The sequence below is a fragment of the Grus americana genome, chromosome 1 (assembly GCF_028858705.1).
Source record: "Grus americana isolate bGruAme1 chromosome 1, bGruAme1.mat, whole genome shotgun sequence".
NCBI classification, from domain to species: Eukaryota; Metazoa; Chordata; class Aves; order Gruiformes; family Gruidae; genus Grus; species Grus americana.
Genome location: NC_072852.1, coordinates 1,934,179 through 1,953,145, shown reverse-complemented (window position 1 = coordinate 1,953,145; position 18,967 = coordinate 1,934,179). Strand labels below are relative to the sequence as shown.

The window sequence follows — 18,967 nt, the reverse complement described above, 5'->3', positions numbered from 1 at the left end:
GCTATTTCTGGGTGTAGGCACCAGGGGGGAGCCGCAGGGAGCGAGCGCGCTTGCGCCTACCCACGGAGACAAGCCTTGTGCTGCTGCATCTTCTCCCCTGGCAGAAGCAGCCCTGAGAGCAGCTGGGAAGCCCAACCGAGGAAGTCTGAGCCTGTTTTCTAGGAAGAAACGTTCTGCACCACTCCCGTTTCAAGCCTGGTGGGCAGAGATCCAAGGGATCTCGGAAAGGAGATGGCTCGTACCACTGAAGTGAATCAGACCAGAGCACAGGACTGGTTTCCAGAATTTGGCTTTACTTCGCAGTACAGAAATCATTTGGAGCCTTCAGGAGACACGAGAAGCACAGGCTCTGTCATATCGATACCGCAGCGCTGTTTGGTCCATCCGAGAAGCCACCAGGGTACAGAAAAATACTTCCACATCTTGCCTGCTCTGTAATTTGTTCTCTCAATTTTATTAAGATTAAAACACAAAGGAGCCTTAGGCACAGCTGTGTCCCAACCGATGTAAACAGTTTTAGAAGCTTAAGTGGAGGTTAAGTTCTGTGCCCAGAACTAAGCCAACATTTGCTGCTACAATAGATGTGGGCTTTGTCCATAATACAACTTGCCACAGAGTTAGATTGATGGGAAGAGACTTTAGGGATGCTGTCCACAATAATGGAGTGCTCAGTTTCTATTTTCCTTGATATCAGGTTTGAGTGACAACCGTCACATCTACTAGCTCACCAGAAGCACATAATTGTGAAGGATGTTTACAAATGATTAAAAAGACAAGGTAAGACACAGCTGTCAATGAGTTATTTCAAATCTGCACCAACATCTACGTCTGCAAAAAAAAAAAAAAAAGGTTCAGTCTGCCTTTCGCTTACGAGGTTAGTCGTTAAATCAGTCAGTAATTTGCCAGATTCTGGACAGCAGCCCTACTAGAATGAAATAATTAACACATGATATCCAAAAGGGGAACATTACCAGTGCAGTACTCTTCAATCTCTCAGAGATGGGATTACAAAAGCAGGCCTTACAATATTGAATTTCATACAGTGTTCATTAAGTTCCTTATATATTCATATTAGCCGATTTAAATTTCTCCTAATTATTCTCATTACTGCTGCTCCTCCTCCCCATAGATATCATTTTTCTTGCGTTTCATCTCTTCGAAGTCAAACTCTGATCCCATCATCCTCTTATAAATATCTTTGATGTCATCGCACGTCGTCTCAAAGTGAGTGGTGGCATCATAGGTGCGAGAAATGAAGATCTGGAAAGAGAAGCAGCGGTTTAGCGTCGAGCCCCTCTCTTCACCCCCTCAAACACGAGCTCGGCACTTACTAACCTGGCTTTCGGTTCCCAAGTCGGTCGGTGCGAACAGGTCACTGATGCTAACGAACCTGGAAGGGAGGAAAAAAAAAAAGCTTCAGAATGGTTTTAGAGCATCAGTACGGGTGCAAGAACAGCTGAATTTAAGGGCATCGCTCTGCCCAGTGCGTCAGCGGTCAAGGCGCAGAGGAAATTCAGAGTTTCAACACCTCCATCCAGCCAAATGGCCCTCAGCCCCCCTCCGCCTTCGTGCCTCAGGCGCGAGCACTCGCAGCGGAGAGCGGCGAGGTGAGGAGGAGGAGAGGGGGCTCGTCGAGGGCTTACTTCTGCTCAATGGGCTCCAAGAGGTCCAAGGCTGGCTTGATTTCCTTCTCTGGGTCCGCGGTTTCCACAGTAGTGCTGGCAATGGCGATGTACTTCCCCTGCGCTGCCACGTTGTGCGCAGAGGAGATCATGCAGACGTAGATATCTGGGGAAGCACATCACGGCGGTGGGTCAGTATGCGCCAGGCAAGCCAGCGGCCTGGGTCAGGGCTGGTCCCAAAAGCCGCCTCTAGCTTACATACTCACACGCCTCTTCCTGCTCCCCTCACGCTTCCAACCTCATTGTCTCATTTAAGACCACACTCGAATGCATTCCATCTTTGCCCTGCAGTCCTACGTACCTGCAGCCTCCTGGCTGAGGGCCCTGGACAGGAGCAACTCTGTGAGCCCTCCAAAACTCAGTTCCCTGTGGCCGTGATGGCTCCTGAAAGCCAGCGGGGTCCCCAGCAGCCAGCCCACCCCTCTGTTCAAGGGCAAGGAAGCATTTCCCCTCCTGCACGCAGCCCTCATCCCCTCCCAGAGCACCCCTGTGCTCCTCACCCACTTCTCCCAGGCTGGGGCGCTTCCCTCAGCGGGCTCCTCACACAACTTTCCAACCACAAGCACCCCAGCTTCTCCCACCACCCTCACCGCTGCCGTGAACTGAAGCACAACCTCGCTGGGGCCTGAAGGATTTCTGGACGAGAAGTCTGCCATAGGAATGGCAGTAAATGCCATTTTCCCCGTTTGATTCACATCTCACCGTGCCATCGATTTGGTGCAAGGCCATTTAACAACTACTCTGCCTCAAGCCGTGTGCGAAGAGAACCCACGCGTGCCCCGGCAGCCCCTGCTCTCTACACACCTGATTTTCGGTTGACCTGATTCTGTGGAATGATGATCTGGCACGAGTTGGCATCATTTGTATTCTTGATCGGGTGGCTCAAGATGCAGATTACCCGAATCACTTGGCCGACCTTCGTTACGCGGTCCGAGACGTAGCTGGGGTCACAGATGAGCTGTTTGCAGCGAGCAACCTGCAGAGACAGACGAACCTCGAGTGACCACCACAGAGAGCCAGAGGTGAGGAACCAGGCAATTTTGGGAAAAAAGAGCAGTTTGAAGCGGCTGTTCCTGCACCAGGTTCTTATTTCACTGCCAACAGCATGCTTCAACTTGGGCAATCCAAATCTCAGCGCGTTGCTCTTAAGACTACGCAGAGCTGCGTCATCGATCACATCTTCCCCTTGACATTCCGTACACAGTTAAGCTCTAACTGCTCAGAGTCATAGAACAGTCCAAGTCCTTCCAGTCTAGGACCATAACTTGCTGTGCCCAAGGCTGAACAAAAAAAAAATTGACCAGTTCGCCTTAGAACTCATTTTTACGGTAATAATTCAGTATTTGACCAATTTGAAGCCTCCAGACAGCCTGCACTTGGGCACATCAGTCTAAGCATGGATTATCACCTCCACTGCTAGCCAGGACACGTCATCCCCTACCCAGAAGGGACACGTTACCCTACAGCAAGCGCTAAACTGTCCCACGAAGCTCCCGCTCCAGCTGGGAGCACATTTATAGGTTCCAAGTAGCTCGCAGCACTCTCGCTAGTTTTATATTGCCAGGTTGAGAAGAAGCTGCAGAAAGGCTGGGTGCCAGCTGTCTGAGCAGCAAATACTTAATGTCAAGGGCAGCGCTGGTTCCATACCCGGGTTAGACGCAAGCGAGCAGCTCCGCTCCAGCACAGCCAGCCTGATTTTTTCAGAAGACAACTTTGCCACTCCATGAAGACTTCAACTCCTGGAGTAGCACTAATTGTACTGTACTCCTCGCCATGAGCTGGCACGAGGAAACAGCACCAGCCAAGCGCCTTTGGTCCTAGAGCTTTGATAAGGAGTTTTCTATTGCATATATTCAGCTTGGTGACCAACAGCCTCAATTTTAAGAGGCAAGATGCAGGGTGGGGAGTAAAGAAAGAATCTGAAGGTACCGTACCTCCCCTTCAGACTTCACACCAACCACTTTGCCATTTTCTATCACGATCTCTTCAATGGGCTTGTTCAGCATGTAGGTGCCTCCGTATATAGCGCTTAGCCTGCGAGAGTAAAGCTACTTCAGCACGTTCCACGGGTGCGCGTTTGGTTTCTAACGGCCCTTCCAGCCCCTTGTTTCTGTTCCACTTGGACAAACCACACATTAGCCTTAAACCTCTTCAAAATACGCTGCTTAAACCTCTAGGCAGCAGATGTTGTCTGCTGTTCTTTCTGCAAAGCATCAGCTGGTATTTGAAGCAAATTATAGCTGAAATTACATCCAGCTAGAAAGAATCTGCTTGGTGCAACCCAAACAGTCCTACAGAGCTGCAGGCTCCACCAGGTAGGACAAATCCAACTTCTTTGACAGACAACAGGCTGCAAACAGTATCTCTGAGCAAACCCAGAACTACCACCACTAACAGGAATCGCAGTAAACAAGCCCAGAAAGAAGCCATCTCACATGGAGGAATCGCTTCTCAATTAAGACAGCGAGAAAACCATTAACAACCACAGTGGTTTTACACAGCGTCACGTTCTGGAAGGCTGAGCACGGACTCCCCACATCAGATCCCCCACCAGGTACCACAGCAGGGCTGAGAAAACACTAGAGCCCAAAATCAAGTTCTCACCTTGCAAATCCCTGGGGCAGCTCTCCAAGGCCATAGAGGGGATAAAGGTACGGGCTTTTACCGTATCTAGCCAGCGACTCGCTGTACAGCTTAATCCTGTTGATTGTTTCTTGGCATGGTTGATCTAGATAGCTGGAGAGGGCAGTTAGATGATTTGCAACATCATAAACCAAGACTTAGAGCAGAATACACTCAGAGAGCAAAATATTTACTTCCCCGTGAAGTTTCCTTCCCCACCCTCCAGCTGCTCCTGGCAAGTACTTCCCCAGAAGTTTTTTGGAAGCACTTAAGTGTCACAAGGGGATTTAATTCAGGAAAGAGATTCTTCATTAACCCCAGGAACCCACAAACTTTAAATACTCCATCAGCAGGACCCAGTATTTTAAGATTCACGCAGCACTCGGGGACAGAAACACTTTCCAAGACATCCTACCCTCAATTTGCAAGGCCTGTGCTGTAAGCGCCCAGCACCCCAGTCAGTTTGGGGGAGCAACTGAACCCACACTTACTCGTCAGTCCTGTAGAGCGCGAGGGCATGGCCCGTGAAGTCTATAACATCTTGCCCCAGGTCAAACTTCTTATACACATCACGCATGGTGGTCTTCTTGGGATCAACGCCTTCGAAAGTCCGGGGGTCGTTCTCATCAAAGTTGGCAACGTACACTAGGAATTTCCTGAACCGGCGTTTCTCAAACAAGCCCATTAAGCCTAAAAACAAGGTATTTTGTCAAGAACTCACACAGCTACTAAATGGCTTTTTCATTGCCACAGAGTATCGGAAGCGAGTAAAAACTGCCCAGCGCTTCAAACATCACTCAATAAGGTGGAGTTTGGCCTTGAGGGCTAACCAAGGCGCTCTGTTCAAGCGGGAGAGACACAAACATCTGCCAAGGCGGCCTGCGCCAGCAGCTGTCCTGATGTACTGGATCTCAAGAGGTGGTACGGCCAACTTTTTCCAAGACGTGGCTTCCACACACTACTCCCAGCTGGGGGAGAGCTCAGAAAGCAGTTTCCACTCGGTCTGGTGTAAAGCCCGATCTGAGCTTCCCTAAGCGGAGACCTGTGTTTAGCATCTACGACACTTACCATCAAAGCAAGCGGTGCTGGGCTCTCATGCAGCCTCGCCAAGGAACTAGCAAGTGCTGCGAGGGTCAAAACTTCAAACACAAGATTGGACAAGGCACCGTTTAGGCATTTTAATTTTCTACAAATTGGAGAAGCAAGACCGGACTTGCTGGAACACAAAGGCAGAGACAGCACCTCCTACTTCTGCCAGTACAAATCTCTTAGGAGACTCCTTACGAGACAACAATGCAGCCAAAATTGAAGGCACAACCAATTACTTCACAGCAAACAGGAATATCTGCCATGAGGAAGGCTCCAACATACAGACAAGCTACGTACTGGGAGCCTTATGTGCAGGAGTCACTTTATCACGAGACTTTTCAGAGATGCTACATACATCCTGCATCTGAAGCTAACAGACTTCCCTCTGCCAGCTCCTAATGTATTTCACTGTACTACTACGAATACTGTAATTTTATCTGAAGAGTGAAATTTAAATAAACAACAACTAAGATTTAAGCTAGGTGCCATGTAACAGAATTAGTCATTCCAATTTGCCTGCTGACGAATGCAACATTTTTCACGCACACACACGATTCCATCCAACAAGGACCCAACATTAAATATTTATGGCAGAGCTGGGAGCATAAGCCCCAAACGTAACCTCTTGATGAAGTAAAACACTGTCAAATTCTCACCAGATGAGACACAGAACAGGCAGCTTGACCAGCTCCATTTGAAAGCTCCAAGAAAACAGTAACTCAAGGCTCAGGAAGCCCAAGACTCACACTGCAAGTGGTGTTTGAAGTCAAATGAGATGCGGAAGAATCCTACGCTAAGCACAGCTTGTTACTCAGATGGTGTCTACACACAGCACCATGTGAGGAGGGTCAAGATTTCCTTTTCTACATGAGCACAGAATATCCCGAGATATGGGTGGCAGAGACTTGTCTTGCCTTTGTTTGAAAACAGCAGCCTCAGGAGGAAACAAAGGAAGGTGCGACTACTCACTGGATGCCAAGGCTTCTGCCTCAGTGGAAGGAACTTTGTAGATCTTTCCTCCCTTGTAGACGAAGCTCCCCTCGATCACCTTGAAGTCTAAGTAGCGAGTGACTTCTGTGTAGAGCAGCATCTTTACCAACTGACCTGGAAAGGAGGTTTGGCACAAGTCACCCAGCTGGTCTGCAGCCAGACGCCAAGAGGGGGACAGTGCTTCTCACAAGGCAGACAGTTCTTCCGACACAGCAAACCCTTCAACTGCCTCGCTACATTCAACCCACACAGCCCTTACACCTTTGTGTAACAGACGGGGTGTGGCAGATACTCACTAGTGCAATTATTAGGCAGTTTTAAGGCTTTCTTACAGGCAATTAACAGCTTCCGTCAGTCCTCTGAGTAAAAGCCATCCTGCAGCATGTTAATCCGCTGCAGAACACTGCTGCCTTTTGCTCTTTGTACTTCATTCACGCTCAACATGACAAACAAGGTCACATCTTTGAACCACAGCAGCTCCTCATCCTCACTATTCAGACCTAGCACAGCCTGCAGTTTAGTTGTCCAGCTAACTTCGAACAAATTAGCCCCGGCTTGTGAGCAGCTAATGCCAACATATGCCCACTTACCTGTCCCCACCTGCTGTCACATCCCCAGAGGGATGCTGTCCCTTAGAAATCCACCACAACGGGATTCCTGTGCAAGCTGAGAGTAAGCTGAGACCAGAGTAACCAAACCTTGACTGGAATCAAATCAAATCTTCCACTTCACTAGCCTTGAGCAAGACTGGCACTACACAATGTATTTATCCCCTCATGCTTCAGGGACAAGGGATTCCAGTAGCAAGTGGTTGGTATTTGGCAAAGGGAGTTGCCCCGAACTTGCACTGATAACCACTTCACCGATAGTAGATTTGGTCTAGAAGACCTGTCCCAGTACTAGAACACACCGATTAAAGAACGAGGATTTGTAGCATCAATAAGGGATGACAGAGTCTGCAAACCATAAAATAGGAACAAAGGGAATTAACAGTCACCATGCAATCAACCGTTTCTTCCTAAGCCACGGAAGACTAACAACGCACAAATTCGTGGCATTAACTCTGACTAGAAACGCAAACATATTAAGAGAGGATGTTGGAAAACGGACGTTCAAACCTTCCGGATGTGCCATTGCTGCACACTCCAAGCTGGAGCCACCTTCCAAGTTTGAAAAGTCCACAGCCAAAACAAGTCATAGAGCAGAAGCTGTGGCGCTTCTGGCATAAACGCACACAGATCAGCTCGAGTGAGCTTTCCGCAGCTGTTTGATTAATGCTTCAACAAGTTCACAAAGAGCTAGCTGAAGGGCTGTTTATTTGATTACAGCACCGAACGCTAACCCTGGCTAAGCTTACGGGGCAGATTCGGGAGCTCAATATTGCTTACCGTTAGCCATAAGGAATTTTGGAATTAGGTCCACGTTCCAGTCTCTTCCTCGCCCCATAGATTCTGGTGGAGTTCCTGGTAGATTAAACCTTTTGTAGAGCTTCGGAGAGAATACAAAACTTATTATAGCAGGGAGGAAATATCTATGGGTATAATTTCTCCCACACATGTACACACTTTCCACCCCCACACCTCCCCAGCTGAACATAAGCTCTTCACAGCTAGCTTTTGGCCAGCATTTTAACTTGAATTTGATTTTTTGATGCAATACACAAAGCACATCCAGTAAATTCTTACAGTAAGAATGGGGCAGCATTATTCTGCTCATCCAATCTTTCTTCTTCCAAGGCTAAAAGCTGGGGAATTTACAACCTGCTGAACCAAAATACTGTTTAACATAGCTAAAGGTAATCTGATCAAAACCCCCACTTCAGGAGAGGGCAGGCTCCTCCATATACTTAAATCATATTCTCCAATATAAATATTTAACCCAATTAAGCAGCAAGGAGAGCAGTGATTTCCTGACATCTGATTAATCAGCCACACTAACAGCTTTAGGGGCTACATGATCACAGGATGCAAGCGGTAACCAAATGAGATGGCAGTTCTAGCTGGAAGCGCTCGCAGACCAAGGACCAAGTGTAACATCAAGGCACAGAGAGCACACAGCATTTGTTAGGCCAACATTCGCCGGCCCAAAGAGTTTTAAGATCTAGCTGTGGGGCGTTATACCTCTGAACGATCGTTCAAGTGTTGTGTGCTTGAATCTCAGCTGGGAACTACAGAAAACAAGCGTTATCTGCCAAGTGTAAACATACATACTGGTTGCTCCCCCACTATTATCTGGTGTGGAAGTGCCATAAAACATTCCTACTCAAAGGAAACCTAAAGAGTAATTACTTCAAATCCATCCCTAGGGTAGCTGGAAATAAAGCCCCCTTTATGTGCCTGGGGAGGACACAATAGGCGGGTGTCAGCCTCCGTACTTACATCCTCCAGGGGTGTAATGGATGCACTTTCCCCTCCGTAGTAAGAGTTACGATCCATGTGAAGGACTTTCTTTCCGTTCACTGACATGATCCCGGAGAGGATGCATTCCTACAGAGAGAGGAAACGAAAACACGCAAGGGACTCAGTCGCATTTGAGCCTCCTTCCATTTTTACTACCGATGCTCTCTCAAAGAGCATGTTCAGACAGCCTGCTGCACGCCTAGATTTGAAGGTGCCCGCACAGTCCTTTGAAAACAAACACACCAGTTGCCTCACTCCAGAATTAAGACATGCATGCTGAAAGACTTCTATTTGAGACAGATTAACCCCTTACTAGGTTTGCTGTCTGCTCTGTGCAAGCCAACCAAGATGTTTTAACTACGCAACCACCAACTATCCAGGCTCCTCCGAGGATATTTCTGGAAAGTTCATGCATTTGGGCTAGATTAGGAAAATCTATGCTCCTAAACCACCAGCAATCAAATTAAGGATGTTCACAGAGAGGCAGCACCCTCATTTATGGGTGACACCAGGAACATAAAACCTTGCCTTAAAGGACTCCAGGTAGTCTCCTCAAAACCTCAATCTTTGGTATCTGCCATGCTGGGACACAGAAGAGAGTCAACAGCTACTCTTAGAGGACAGAGGTAGCATAAAGAATAAATTAAGCCATTTGGGAGCTTTATCTCAGTAGACACTTTGCTATCCTTGCTATGTACCCACTGAGATTAAAAACACCGAGATTACTCTGAGCAGCAGATCAGCTGCTGTGTCCGAATACAACACCAAGAGGCTGAGACTAATCAGAGGAACGCAAGTTGTAGCCATGCAAGTCCTTAGCTTGCTCTGCAAGCTAAATCCCCATTAAAATACAACTTTGCAACTAACCTGGTCACCAACTTTAATATTCAGAAGCCAAAGAGCTTAACAAAAGCTTGAATACTTCCATGCTTAGAACTGTTTATCGTGGGGGTTTTAGTGATCTTTCCTGCTCTGCCTCAACTCTCTCCAAAGGCAAAATTCTATCTGCAATTGAGTTCTCGTTCACCATCAAGATTACCTAATTTGTAGGTCCGGGCCACATCTCGTGTTATCTTTCACTCAGCCTGTAAAACCCCACATCCAGCTGCTGAGAGATGCCACCACTGCACATCTGCTCACCTAGGAGCTGTTCATTCAAGAGAACTGGCAGCTTGGCCCTCCTGGCAGAGATCCTCGTCTCCATGAGATCCTTCATGTTTACTCCACACGCAGCTCACCCCGCTCAGGGCTCTCCTCGTGTGTCACTTCCCCCTGCTGTGGGGTGTAGGAGGCTTAGTTTAAACTATGTTACGGCAATGCTGGCTAATACTGGTATCAGCGCACTCAGCCAAACCACAGTTATAACACAAAAAGTCTCCCACTGTATATTGTTTACGTGACTTGCGAATCCTAACTCCAGTAAATCCTCAGTGTAAAGGAAGCTTTTAAAGCCATCTTCAACTCCATCAGCCAAAGACCAACCCACGGTGAAGGCAGCTTGTAGCAGGAGGTATTTTGTTCCTCGCTGGCGTGAGGACTTGCTGTTCTTGTGCTTCCAGGTGGCAACGGGCAAATCTTCTCTGCTGGGAGAGCAAGGCACTGCTGGCCAGCCTGTTACCCACCAGGATGCCACAGTAATTCAGCCAAGGCCCCAAAGAGCAAAGCTCGAGCTGCCCTGCCCAATGCACGGCAAGAATGGGACACTCTGAGTTTGATCCCTGAAGCTGTGGGTGATTTCAAGGCTTCACGGTCATCCCGTGGATCATGAACGGAATTAGCCACAGTATTTCCCACAAAACCTCTCCACGAGCTGTCAGCTGCTCCTTCCAGCACCATACCATCCTCCATAGACTCCAGATCCCTCACGCCCTACAAGACCGCTCCACTTTTTCTGAACAGGCTGAAGCAAGCAGAGACCCTTACAGCAGACATGGCTGCACCAAACCCTGTGTTAAGACACTACTCAAGAGCGCCACGAGCCCTACAAGCCCGAGTGACTGCCCAAGTGAAAGTACAGGTGGCTTTTATAGTGTCAGTTAAAACGTTAATGATTTACCACCCGCAACGTGGGACTATCACACCAAGTACATCACCACCAGCCAGCGTGATCTCGTCAGTTAAACCGAATTTCACAGAACTCTACACAAGGGCTCTGGTTTGACTCTTTGCTCTACCCTGTGGTTTTATTTCCCCTGGAACATCTTCCAAAATCCTGGCTCACCAACTCTGCCAGATGGTGGTACAGGACTGCCAACGTCCACGCTGGAGCTGAGCCATCAGGAAGCCAACCAGGACTTCAAAACAAAATAAGTATCAACTGTAGGGATGAAGTTACAGTAAAAGCTGCAGAAGCTACATTCTTCGGTCCAGATGTCAGCTGATTTCTTTCCTCCCTTTAAGGAAACTTCAAAACATTTCTTGCTCTATCTTCTCAGAAGAGCTCACCCATCACTTCCCAGTGAGCGTGTATCCCTTCAACAGGTTGCCTGCCCAAATTGCCAGCGTGTCCCTCAAGCAAATTTGGATACCAGAAGATAAGTGGTCTTCAGAGCCTTTTCAATCTTATTTCATACCCATTAAACATCAATATGGGATTTGATGTGAAGGTATTAGGAAGCTATTTTATCCAAGGCTCATTTAACAGGTTCGTTATATCATCCAGGCTCCTGCAGAACCCTGAAGCGTTGAAATCTTGTGCAGGTCCTTCAATGTCACTTCCCTTTGCGACCGATGAGGCAACGGCACAGTCACAAAATACACGAGATGCACAATAGATTTATCCTCCCAGCTCAGCAATTCCTTTTGACGGCTGTGCTGGCTGACCGCTGGCTATACCCATCCACTGGTGCGCTACTCTGCGTCTAGGAACCACTTGATATGTCATTATGTCGTTTGGGTCAAGGAGCGAGGAAAACAAACAGCCTGTACTGATGAGGGAAGGGCTGGAGACAGTTTAGACTGCAAATAAAAAAGGGGAAGCATCAGAGTTCAAATCTGTGGCTTTCTGACCATATTACAAACATCAACCTGGCGCAAACAGGTAAAACTGAGCAGCTGCTGACAGCAGAAAGGGCACCAAGACACAGCAAAGAAAGCTCCAGGTATCCAGCTGGGGTCGAACATAATCTTCGTGCAAATTACAGTCACGCTGCGCTACTATAATCCACAGCTTCAGCCAGTTCAGGTTACGATGGGCTGCTGAGAGCTCGCATTGTGTTGCCGAATGAATGACAGAGCAAGTCTTAAGCGATCGATGTCGTCTGCAGCACTGCTTGGCCGCTTCAAATGGCTGGAGAACACAGAACCAGAGAGCCTCGTGCATCAGAAACGTAGAGACAGCACATTCGATACAAATCCATAATAAAAAAAACCAGGAGTAAGGGGTAACTCGGAGGTATCGGTGTTTCCATCCTTGCTTAAGGCCATCAGCTCCTCCATCGCTTGCACGAACTGGTCACAAATAGACCTTTTGCAGGCAAAAGCCTTCAGGAATCAAGGGAAGCAAGTAGGTTTACATGGATTTTCTCCAAGTAGGGCAGCAGTTCAGAAAGGATCAGACAGACCGACGGAATCTTGAGCCAGTGTCGGTCCATCTAACAGCGCTGAGGGAGGATTCTGTGCAAAACATTTAGCAAAATCCCTTCATCTTCAAGAATGGGTTCTGGCACAGCAAGAGCCCTTTCTTAGAAAGACAGGGCTGTGCCGTGGTGAGCAAGAAATTACGCACAGCTCGTTACCATCACCCAGGCTATTCCACCTCTTAATATACGCTGGCTACGTCTACTGTGCTGGACTCCGCTAAGCAAGACTCAAAGCTCTGCTTAGCCATACAAATTGCAAAAGCAATTATTCATTGCACTTGAGCAATCCCCTCAGTTACCGGTGATGATGCAAGGGACAGTGACACTCCACTTGGTCCTCACAGTCACTTTGAGGTTCTTTATTTAAGCTCTTTAAGCCATGAGGCCTGTGCCTACACGATTAAATATATCTTGAACCAAAGAGTTTGGCTACCCTGCTCCTACAGAAAGTGAATCTGTATCTTTGCAATGGATTTATATAGCTTTAACGTGGTGAGGCAGCTGGCAGGTAAGAAGCTTAGTTCAGTGCTCTGGTGCCCGCAACGAGTGAAAACCTAGCAGGAACACAGTGTTCACGTACTGGGGCTAAACAAGATAGTTTAATTACACCCAACATTCATGTCAAATAACCCACGTTGTCTGGAGCACAGAAAGCAGGTAACACCCGTCAGAGGGCACAAATCCCACTCCCAAACACCCCGATGAACGAGTACCGAGTCCTTTCCAGACCAGAGGTGTAAATTAAGGCGAAGTGAAAAGACAAGTCTGAAAATAAAAGCACTAGGTGTTCACCAAGCCTGCCGATTACTGCACCAGATTAAAAACGGGTTTGTGCAGTAGCTCTGGAGAAAGATGCTGCCTAATCTGCAATGCACGATGCACACAGCCTAAGTCAAGGATCTTAAAGCTGTTAAGACTTGAGCAACTTGGAGAAGCCATTCCCACCAGCACCTCCACAATGCAGGAGCTGGAAGATCTACCAGGTCTCATGCCAGGGCAGCCAGACCCACCTGTAGTTAGTACATACGACCTGACACTTCACCACCGCTCAAGGCACAGAGGGACTGGGAGGAACAAGGCGCTCTTGTACAAGCACTGCAAAGTTAATTATACCTTGTGTAAGTTTGAGGCTGTCGTATTAGCAGTAATTCAGGATTAAAAACACGCTGGGATTATTTTTCCCCATACTGCTAAGACATATCTTTAGAAGCCTGGCACTGCAATGGGGTCTCCAATTAGCATACGGAAGGGAAAAGTTGAAATATTTTGAGTGCCAGTAATCCCAGTCCTAAAGCTGCCTGAGCTCTTCAGTACTGGTTGAAGAGATTAGCACCTGAAATACTCATATTGTGCTTTCAGATCCACCAAAAGGGGAATTTATGCAAGTATTCTCATGCGCTTACATAGCGATGGTCCTGCAGACCCAGCCAGGATGGCCACTGCAACAGATGTATTTGTGGCTCTGTTACAAAGGCTCTGACAATTTATTTTTTTCCTCTTTAAACCAACAACTGAACTTTTGCTTTGGAAAGAGAAAGAAAAAACCCTCCAGATCAGCAGCCGCTCGCATCCTCTCCCAGATGGTCTGGATTACAGCTATTTTATGGGCTTTGTACAAGTCCTAGTGATGGATGCTGGAACAAGTCAACCGATAACTCTCATGGGACAAGATGCAAGATGGGCACAGCCCAATAGGCAGCCCTCAGGGGCACAGCTAGAAACTCAAGTATCTAGAAAACAGGACTCCCATTTAATCTCATTTTGCTCAGGCAGCATCAAGACTGGTACTTGAGGTGCAAGTCAGGCTTTTCAGCAGAGGAGACACAAACAGCCTGACGGGACTCAAAGACTACAGTCCATTTCTGCAAGGGCTAGCTTTAAGGAAAGAGTAGTTGAAAATATCATCTGAAGTTTCACGACAGTTCAAGGCTCTTTGGAAACGGAAAGAAACTGAATGTGTTTACGCAGAGCATTTTCCAGTTCCTTTTCCTCAGGAAGCCTGACTCTGCCAGCACTGGTACCAGACCAAAGTTGGAGAAGCAATCTTTGAGCTTCCAGTTTGATGCTTCATCTGACTGCAGAAAGAATCCTGTAGCCCAGCCTGAACCAGGCTCTGCTCCGATACTACTCTCCAGCCACAACGGCTGAGCCAACACCGTGCATTTTAGGATCAGGAACACCCTGGCTGCACCAGGGCCTCTGGTTTCCATTCACTTGCTTTTCCACACAAGCTGCTCAAGTTGAGATGAAGTCCATCCTGCTCTAATTGGTATTTCAGACATGAAGCCTGCACATCAGAAGCAAAATAAGCGCTCCTGCATGCTCTCAGGCTCTGGAGTTTGGTCAGCACACCTTAAAATACAGCCATAATTTATTCCTTTTAACTCAACTGCTGATCATTAGCATTAGCTTGTCTTAAAAGTGATTTCACAAGAGGCCTTTTGTCAAATTTACATTGGCATTTGTCAGTTTGAGATTAAGCACGGTGCTTACCAACCTGATACCACAGCTCACTCTAAAGCATAAATTAACATTTTAATGGAACTCAGATCTATTGGAGGCCCCTTCCCTAGAAGCTCATTATATTTCACCTCCCCATAAGTCTGTTTCCCTGCTTTGGTGAGCCAGAGACAGGGTTTGGGACAGACTGCAGCTTTCCCTATCAAAGGGAAGAAGCTTTTGCCTCATAAGTCATTCCGGCTACCTCAAAGGAAGAGCCTTTAGAGAAAGGAATGAAAGCAACCAGGAAAGTTGAGTTTACCCTACGGCAGCAGCTGGGAAGATGCTCCCACACTCTGCACATTTTCCTTGTGCCACATCCTGATTTTGTTACCCTTATTCCCATACTCGAAACAGGGGGATAATAAAACAAATCTGCCTTAAGCAGCCATGCCCCAGTCCTATGTCAGCAGACATGATGCTTTCACCACTGTGGCGGCCCCCAGCAATCACAGTGCCAAAGCCACAGTAGGAAGTGCATGTATTTCTATTTACAATTACCATCAACAGGGGAAGTGGGGGAAATCCCTCACGGCCAACCCCAAAGATATCTCTTTGTCTAGCCACCTCTCCCCGTTAACAGGAGGAAACAAATGCAGGAAAGGCTATTTAACAGCGAGGAAAACCTCCTCTCCACCATATTGGATTTTCTTCCCCCCTTCTTCAAACAATGCCTCTTATTTGTAACCTGCAATCCGCCTTTCAGCCCCTACTAAACCTGCAACGGATAAGCTAGCGGTGACCACAGGCATCTCCCCAGTTCGAAGGAAGGCAGGAACCAGAAGAAACCCCCACCAGCAAACCTCACAGGCAGCGACACTGCCATTTTTCTATTATTTTTTTTTCCCCCTCAGCAGCCTGCAGCGCGGGCTGCATCCTCCACAATAGGACAAAGCCCCACCATAGCTCATCCTCCTCCCTCCGCCGCACCCCCAAGTGCCATCAGCTGTCAGCTTTCCTCAGGGATGACCGAAATGAAGCGACAACACTAGAGAGGGGTTTTTTTTGGTTGGTGGTTTTTTTTTTTTTTGGAGGGGGAGAAATCAGACAAATTTGACAGGCGTGCAGGGCTCGCCTGCCTCCCCATCCCCCTCCTGCTGCAGTCAGGGCTGGATGGAGAGCCGAAGGCTGCAAAGGCGGAGCGGGGAGGAAGGAGGGGGATAACCAGGTCTACCTCCACCCTAAGCTGGGCTCAGCTCCGGGGAGGGGGCACGGCTCAATGGACCTGCAGCCACTTCGGACTGGGGGGGTGAAGGGAAAAATAAAATAATAATAATAAAAAAAAAAATCAGGCAATAAATCCCCGTTAGCGTTTTATTGTCTGTCGTCCCCCGCCCTCCCTCCGCTAAACAACTGCATTTCCTGGGGCCTCCCACAAGCAGCGCGGCGGACCGGGGGCCTCTCGGGAGCTGGGCCCGGCCCCACGGGGCGGTGGGGGGAACCCAGGCGGCCGGGGATCGGGGTGGGGGGAGATCCAAACATGAGGGGCTATGATAATCATATAAAAAAACCAGAACCCAGCTCGGGGCTCTAGTTAGGGGAAAAGGACCCAGGTGGGCGAGCGGGGGCGGGGGTAGTGATGGGGGGTGCTGTCTTAGTTAGATGAGCAATAGGAGAAAGGACCCAGGTGTCTAGGGGGGGAGGGCGGGAACCAGGACCGAGTTACCTCAGGATAATATTTGGGAGGGGAAGCAGGAACCCAGGCACCCCAGCCAGGGTTGGGAGGGAAGTAAAATGGTGAGGTGACAGATGAGGAAAAGGACCACAAGGTCCGAGCGGGTGTGTGTGGGGGGGCGATAATCAGATGAGATATTGGGGAACAGATCCCGGCATCCGCGGGAGAGGGGCGGGAACCAGGCCCCGGGTGCCCGAGGCTGGGGGGGGGGGGGAGGGGGGCGCAGACCCCAGGTGTCCTACCGGGGGCTGGGGGGGGGGGGGGGAGGGGGGGGTGCGATAATCAGGTGGTAAATGGGCAAAAGGACACCGTCACCCGGGGGGAGCGGGGATCAGCACCCGGGGTGAATGATGGGGAGGGGGGAACCAGACACAGACAGGACCCAGGTGCCGGAGGGGGTGGGGGGGCGGCGGGGCCCGGCAGGGCGGCGGCCGTCCGCAGCAGGCCCGAGGCCCAGGCGGGCGGCGGCGGCTCCTCCTCACCGTGAGGCCGGTGCCCAGCACGATCACGTCGTACTCCTCATTCATGGCGGCGCAGGGAAGGGATGAGTGGGGTGCGGGGGGACGTCTCTCAGGTCTCTCTCCGCCGGCCGGGGCTGAGGCGAGCCGGGCGCTGCGGGGCCGCGGGAGCGGGAGAAAATGGAGCCGCCGCCGCCGCCGTGAAGAGACCGCGCCGGGAGGGGGCGGGGGCGGTGCGGCTCCGCCCCCTCCCGCTCGCGCGCCTGCCAATCACCACCCAACACCTCCCGTCATTGGCTCGACGCTTTGTCGCTAGGGGGCGGGCGCTGCGCCGTACCGACGGCGCTGCCACCGTGGTGGGGGCGCGGCGCGCATGCGCGACGCTGCGCCGCGCTCCCTCGTTCTTCCCCCCGCCCCTACGGGTTTGTGCAGCGCCGAGCACCGCCAGGCGTCCTCAATTTGGGGGGGGGACGGGGGACGGGACGGGACACGACACACGTGTGTGCACGTGCTGCGTGTGTAAAGGGCGTGTGGGTGCCCGATGGGTGTGCACACACGTGCGTGCAAGGGTTGTGCAATAGGCACAGGCAAGTGTATGCACGTGTTGGCACATGGCCCTGCTGCATGCTCCCCACCAAGCCGGGGTGGCTTTGACGCTGTCAGCACCCTCGGGGCACCCCAGGGTGGCACTGGGTGCAGGGCAGAGCACCCACGGGTGCCCCACTTGGTACCCACACAGGTCCCAGGCATCCCCTAATGGAGCCGGTGCTTTTCCACCCCATCCCAGGGACCGCAGGGATGTGCTTTTAACGGCAGCCACTTCAATTATCGCAAGAACCAATGAGAACGTCAGTGTGTTTCTACTTCCCAAACGCAGGTTTCACTTCTCGCACACGTCACCTCTCACATTTCCCTCTTTTCACCTCGAAACAAGTGATAAAGAGTTTTTGCTCTCATTCAGGATCACACTCCGTGCAGCAAATCCCCGTCTGCAGCAAAACCACAGCACTGAGGCAAAGGAGACAACGCATTTTCAAGAAGACTGGGGCTTTTTTTTTCTTTTTTTCATTTAAGAGGTTTTTTTAATCCTTGCCGCTACCCAGTCTCCACCGCCCACCGCTTCCTTGAAGTGAGGTAGGAATTTCCCAGCTGCGCGCCCCTTTGAACACCCCATGGATCTGCATCCCGCGAAAGAGGAGCAAGCCAGGCAGGGAGCACGTAGGCAGCGGCCACGGCAAAGCTGCTTATGTGCCTCGGGGCCGGCAGCGTGGATTAGACACCCGCAGGGCTCAAGACATCTTAATTTGATCATACAGCAGCGTCCCCCGTATCTACCAGGACGCACAAGGCGGAGGGTAATGCACCAGGGCCGAGAAGAACCGGGTGAAGCTCCATCACGCAGCTGAAACCCCGCCATGGTGGCTCAGATGGGGAGCAGAGCATCTTCTTTTAAATGGCTTTAATTTTGGAGGAGCAAAGCCTGGAGAGATGAATGTGGCTGCACGGTCCCGGGGAAATCGGACTTGCCAGTCCCGAGGTGCCAGGGGTGAACACTTCTTATGCACGGCTGGTCTCTGCATCTTGCACCAAGCTCGTTCACACCCAGGTAAGAAAAATAAAATAAAATCTTCATTTACGGGGTGTTGGTGAAGGCTCAGTGGTGTGGAGCACTTGATGGGAGACCACGCAAGGAGTGAGCAATGCCAGAAGCCAGACAGACAGCGAGGTGGTGACAATATCTGCCCAGGAACTGGGACAAACCTTCTGCATCAGGTGACGCACAGAAACACCTGTAAGCAGGCGGCAGCATCAGGCCCTTGAGGGATGCCTGTTTCTGGTGCCCAAGCAGCAGGCACAGGTTTTCTACCTCCTCTCCAACATCCATGAGATGAGATCCATTGATCTGCATGAGCCACCACCATGAATCCCCGTCGGACGAGTCAGTGACGCACAAGTAGCTTGGGATGGGACA

The 18,967-nt window shown here is 49.9% G+C and overlaps 1 protein-coding gene across 1 annotated transcript; it reads right to left on the bottom strand.

Annotated features, from left to right (window-relative positions):
- Positions 1–273: 273 nt before the first annotated feature.
- On the bottom strand, positions 274–17,253 carry GDI2 (GDP dissociation inhibitor 2). Its single transcript, XM_054813101.1, has 11 exons — positions 17,020–17,253; positions 8,762–8,869; positions 7,772–7,871; positions 6,363–6,497; positions 4,796–4,994; positions 4,287–4,418; positions 3,617–3,716; positions 2,487–2,658; positions 1,644–1,788; positions 1,336–1,390; positions 274–1,260 (listed from the first exon to the last, which is right to left on the bottom strand). Exons 1-11 carry the CDS (start codon positions 17,062–17,064, stop codon positions 1,105–1,107), a joined length of 1,347 nt encoding a protein of 448 aa, XP_054669076.1. The 5' UTR covers positions 17,065–17,253; the 3' UTR covers positions 274–1,104.
- Positions 17,254–18,967: the final 1,714 nt, after the last annotated feature.

Excerpts from the sequence above, each read along its gene's own strand:
- GDI2 (XM_054813101.1), bottom strand. The coding sequence starts at position 17,064 with ATGAATGAGGAGTACGACGTGATCGTGCTGGGCACCGGCCTCACG. Across the intron at positions 8,870-17,019 it reads TGCTGGGCACCGGCCTCACG|GAATGCATCCTCTCCGGGAT; the intron begins GTGAGGAGGAGC and ends CTCTCTCTGTAG. Across the intron at positions 3,717-4,286 it reads CTGCCCCAGGGATTTGCAAG|GCTAAGCGCTATATACGGAG; the intron begins GTGAGAACTTGA and ends TTACTCTCGCAG.